We start from the raw sequence: 5,418 nt of genomic DNA, 5'->3' as shown, positions 1-5,418 counted from the left end.
GCTGGTTCCAATAAGTTTATCAGTTTTCAAAAATCTTCGCCCTCAACAAAACTTAAGGGCAGCATATCCATCTCAATGAACTTGCAGATCCCTTGGGTAATTTTCTCTGCTCGTTGTGCATCGCAGCTCCTCCGTGCTAACACCGAGTTGATGCTAGGTTGAGACTGAGAGCAGGATGCACCGCCACTAACCAGGGTCGGATGCGCGTTTTTCAAGTGGTGCATCATTTGAGTCGTGGACGAGTTGTACTCATACACAGCTTCGCAGTGTTGGCAGTGAGTCATTTTTAAATCAAAATGGTCCCATGCCACACTTCACCGTGACCTCTCCATGATTACTGTCAGTGCCCGATCCGTTCCCCTCCGGCTGCACATGCGCGTAATGACGTACGCAGAAACTCAACGTTTTCCTGCCCGATTTGTCTACATTTTACGGTACGTGACGGCAGCCAGTTAGTTTACCTAACCGGAAATAGCTGGTAGTTCATAGAAACTGTCTGTAGAGTTTATTGCTTGATATTGGCGATCGGAAACCGTTTGTTATTTTCGTGCATGTGCAGCCGGGGGGGAACAGATCGGGCACTGACAATTACTTTTGAAATACACGGAAACTCGCAGGTATCTGAGGATACCTGTGGCGTTTTTTTTTCAAACATTGCCCCCATGTGGTAAACGTTTGATTGCTGCCACATAGCGAATTCATTGCATTCCTTCAAGACTCACACTACGCAACAGAACCTGCATTAGTTTTATCGACAACAAATGAATGTCATCGACGAAATTCTTAATGATCAATTAATCGATCGTCGATTAATCATGCCCATCCCTAATGGGGACTATGAGAAAGTTTCCAATATGACATGAGTGCAGCAAAAGAGCAGCTTTTCATCTTAAAGCTCTTTCTGCAGCCTTTTCAATCTTTCTACAAGGATTCTTAAGCTCTTCCTAAGAGATTCTTAAACACTGGTATGTTACGCCAATGCTTTGCCATTAGAAAAGCTAAGAACTTTGAAGTTGTGGTATTCAATCTTTCAACAGATGCGTTGTGATGATTTATGGATATGTTTTAAATGGTTGAATCGGTAACCTCACCTATTCATGAGATGTACACAGACCATCCAGTTATCGCCCTTCCATTGGGCGTGGTGTGATGTAGATTAGTTTCTAGTTAGGATGTACAAACATTTTGTAGAGACATAATGATGCTCTGGAGGGAAAATATTATTTCTGGTCAAGTTAAACCCCAATGGATGGATTTAAAAAATGCAGTTTCTTTGGCTGAGTTGCAAATGTTAGACTGAAGCCCTTTGAAAATTACATGGGTAAGAGGTAGCTAACGTTACAAAGCCTAGCACTTTTGCAGCCAACTGCAATTTATTTAACAATGCCATACTGAGTGGTCAAGTTTACCTAGTAAGTTTACAGTAGCTGATCTTTAGCTAGTTATATATAAGATTATTGTCAAGCTAATTAACTAGCATGCTTTCCCAAAATAATGAAGGACAATCGTCATGAATGAACAGAAAGAAAAAGCAGCCACTGTCATTTACATGTTCTTCTTCCTTTCAAGTAAAAAACCCTGTTTGTCCATTATGGTTGAACTCAACCAATTTTTCCTCCAGAGCTGCTCTGCATCTAAAAAACATTTGTAAAACAACATAGTGTGAGTGCCAAAAAAACAATGTTCAGTGGTAAGTGATGACTGTAAGTAAGTCATACATCCAGCACCATATCATAGTGGGGTTCCTTCTTCCTCTTCCCACACTTATTTATGAGCACTGTATACAACGTCAACAACATTACCCAGTAACTAGCATAGACGACTGCCCCGATGACCAGAACAATCTTTTCTGAATCAGGAAAGGGTTTTCTAGACTGCAGGATTACTGTGTAGATAATCCCAATGAAGAGGATGGTGAACCAAACTGATATAGGAATCAGACCAATGAAGTTCACCACTACTGTTTTTCTGCCAGAGGTCCCCCATCCAGACTTGTTGATTGTTGCTATTGCGAACATCTTAGCTGGCAACAGGCTTGACATGTACAGTACGGAGTAGAATGACATGAACACCATGACAATGTTACCTCTGAGGCAGCTGGCAAACGCAGCCTTGATCAACGCTACTGCTTGCACGATGAGCAGAAATAATAGAATATTCCAAAGCCTTCCTTGATAGAACAGTTGGATTGCAGTGGCGATCAGGAAAAACGGGAAGAAGCCTGTGATCACAGCCTCATAGGTCATCCATAGATGGTGTTTGTGGAACCACATGGAGTTGTATAGCCATTCTCTAAAATATGACTTACTCCATCGAGTTTGCTGATTGAGCCATCTCAGGTATGTAATCGGCGTCTCGGTGAGGCACTTTGATCGAGCAGTATACTTGGTTGCATACCCGAGGCTTAGAACTCTGTTCGTGAGATGGCGATCATCTCCAAAACTGCAATGGGATCCCATGAAAGTCTGATTGTACCAGTCTTCAACAAACTCGTGCAGAAGAGAGTTCCGGTACATTCCTAAAGGCCCACTGATGCACTGCACGCAACCAAAGTAGGACTGGCAGGCCCGCTCAATGTTGAAGGCCATCCAGTACCGCACACTGCTCAGGAAGGAGATCCATGACTCGTATTTGTTCAGGATCTAGGGAGGAATTGATATGTCAAATGAAAAAGTTGGTGGTTGAACATAACAAATATGATTGATATGGAAGGCTCAGTTTGCTAAATATGTCACTTGCATGGAATGAGAAAATATTCTTAATTTTGAACCAACCTGTACATCTCCTCCAACACCTCCCACCATAGGGTCTTCTTCTAGAACCTTCACCATCTCCACTGATGATGCCGGGTCCAACATAGTGTCAGAGTCACACACCTGAGTAAAACCAAGAAAATAAACAGTTACTTTTGTTTTGGTGCCAAAGATAATCAGTGACTGTCATGTAAAAACGTTTACAGGGAGTTTTTCCTTATCAGAAACCAGAGTATAAGGATAGATTTGCAATGTAAAAATAAAATGTTCTTGAGTTGAGTCCAAGTATTGATATACTGTAGTAAATGAGTAGTCCCCTGCAACAAAGAGTAATTGCTTCGAATTACATCACCACCCACAATCTTTCGGTTCCCTCTATTTTCTTCAATAAATGGTCATTTTACTCCCTAACAAAAACAGGTGACGAAAACAAAACTAGAGCCAGATCTTTATTAACAAACACATCTGTTACAGGCAACACTGTCCCTCCTTTGTTTGAGGACAGTGGCATCACTGCTGGCAGCTCTGAAGTTATTTTTGAAATCACTGCAAAACAAAAGGTTTCTGGCAGATACCGAGCTGCAGGTGTTAGACAGGACCATAACGTAACGCAAACTCATTAATACTGTATCATTCTAATGTTATTCAAGTAATGAGATTTCTGTTGTGTTTTACTCATTGCTCAACATGTTATGTTTATGTAAAACGGCCAGCTGAGTATTTCAGAACAAATATGATATGAGGAGAATTTATGTTTGGGCCAAAATATGAAAGTAATATGGGTTCATATTTATTTGAGTGTCAATTGGATACAGGATAAAAAAACGGGGCTGGCTCTTTCTCATTTTATGTGGTGCCAAGCTTTTGTTTATACCTTAAGTCATACAACCACATGATACAGGCAATATTAGGTATTAATATATATTTCCCAGCCAATTTGTTGATTTTGAAGTCCTGAGGGCTGAAACGTCATTTGAATAAAAGAGCCATGCATATGGAGCCGAGTCTGGGACGCTTTTTTCAAGTCTATTTCCATTGTTTAGCACCTCATTACATCCATGGTTGCTTACTTTTGGAGTATTTCATGTATACCCCTGCCAAACACTCTTGGGAACTGGCTTTTCCAAAGATATAATTTAAATGTAATTAACATAGACTGAGATCCTAATTGTTCAACTGGTTTGAACAGTATTTAGTAATATTCCATGTAAAGTCAAACAGATGCATACCAAAGCAGCCCTTTCTTTGACCCTGTTTTTGGTTCATGTAAATGCTGTAACACTCAACAGATCTGTCATTATACTTAGACATAAGCTACTGCTGCCCTTCTTCACGCTACACTGCACAACATGATGCTCACAGCCACCGTCCGTCTGAAGGCAGCACAAAAGGCTCTTTGTGGACCCCATGTTTGGTTTGGCAGAGCCCCCCATTCCCCTCTACAGCCATCTCTCTCTCTCTCAATCCCTCTTTACTTTCCCTTTCACTCAGCTCACACTGATGACAGCTGTCCTTATCTTACCTGTGAATGTGTAAATATATACACACTCATTATAAATAATATTTTATGTTATATAACGGTGACAAATTTGCATTATTGACGTTCCTCGTGTTTTTTGGCGGTCTCTTACCCTTTTGTGCTCCTGTTACATTCAATCTAGTCATTACCAAAATCTGACTTCCCCATTTTTCTTTAAGCATGCGTCTGTTTTTACAAACTTACCTGCACATAGTCGATGCTCCTCCCCAGTGCTTTGAAGGCTGTATACATGACCTCTCTCTTGCCTCCCCACTTCTGCATGATGCACACACACTTGTTGTTCAGCACCAGCCTGGAGATCTGCTGAAGGCTCTCAGCGTAGCTTTCGTCAGTCTCCTCGGCCCCCCTGCTGTGAAAGTTACTCCGCCACACGTATGTGGCCGATTTGTCCCATCCCATGATCTCTTTAAAAATCTCCATCATGTACAAGTCATCTTCTGCGTTCCCGTCGATCACCATGACAACTTTGATCCCTGGGTACGTCAGTCTCTTCACCGACACCAGGCACTTCCTCAGGTAGCTTGGGTCCTCTTGGTACGCTGCAATGCACAACGCCAAGGACTTATTGAGTTTGATGGGCGTCTCTAAGGACCGCCGCATGTTTCTGTGTTCTAGGAGCGCAAAGAGGCTCTGGATGATGAGATGAACCACCAAGATGGCGCCATATAGGCCGAAAGATAGGTGATTGTGTGCTGTGGTGAAGAACTGGTAACCCATGATGTAGGCCGTGGAGATTCCCACCAGGAGGGACACACCGAACATGGTGGTCCCAAATATCCGCAGGTACGTGAGGACTCTCTGACACTTCATCTAGGGACACAGAGTGGAGACAAGGGTAACATTTAGTCTATTTAGAACATTATGCTGGGGTTGAAGTCATTAAAACACTGACTTCAAGTAGAATTTATTTATTTATTGATGCACATTATTCTACGAAAAACACACATTTGTTGTATTACAACAAACCCAGGAAGAAAAAGCAGTAAAGCTTCTCCTTTTTTTACTCCTTCATTCCCCCTGTCCTTCCCTCTACCCCTCTCCAAAATCCCTATCTAAATGCCCGACATTTGTAAGAAGCTGATTGTTCCAACTCCCCTTTCTGTGGGTGGGCGCACATTACAAGAT

At 42.0% G+C, this 5,418-nt stretch overlaps 1 protein-coding gene across 1 annotated transcript; it reads right to left on the bottom strand.

Moving 5' to 3' along the window:
• Positions 1–1,021: 1,021 nt before the first annotated feature.
• has2 (hyaluronan synthase 2) lies at positions 1,022–5,103 on the bottom strand. Its single transcript, XM_063879800.1, has 3 exons — positions 4,477–5,103; positions 2,775–2,876; positions 1,022–2,642 (listed from the first exon to the last, which is right to left on the bottom strand). The coding sequence occupies exons 1-3, from the start codon at positions 5,101–5,103 to the stop codon at positions 1,713–1,715; spliced, it is 1,659 nt and encodes a 552-aa protein (XP_063735870.1). The 3' UTR covers positions 1,022–1,712.
• Between the last annotated feature and the right edge of the window lie 315 nt (positions 5,104–5,418).

The sequence above is a fragment of the Eleginops maclovinus genome, chromosome 3, assembly GCF_036324505.1.
Source record: "Eleginops maclovinus isolate JMC-PN-2008 ecotype Puerto Natales chromosome 3, JC_Emac_rtc_rv5, whole genome shotgun sequence".
Classification (NCBI taxonomy): Eukaryota; Metazoa; Chordata; class Actinopteri; order Perciformes; family Eleginopidae; genus Eleginops; species Eleginops maclovinus.
Note: the sequence above shows the minus strand (reverse complement) of the source record. Positions and strands in the feature narration are given on the sequence as shown.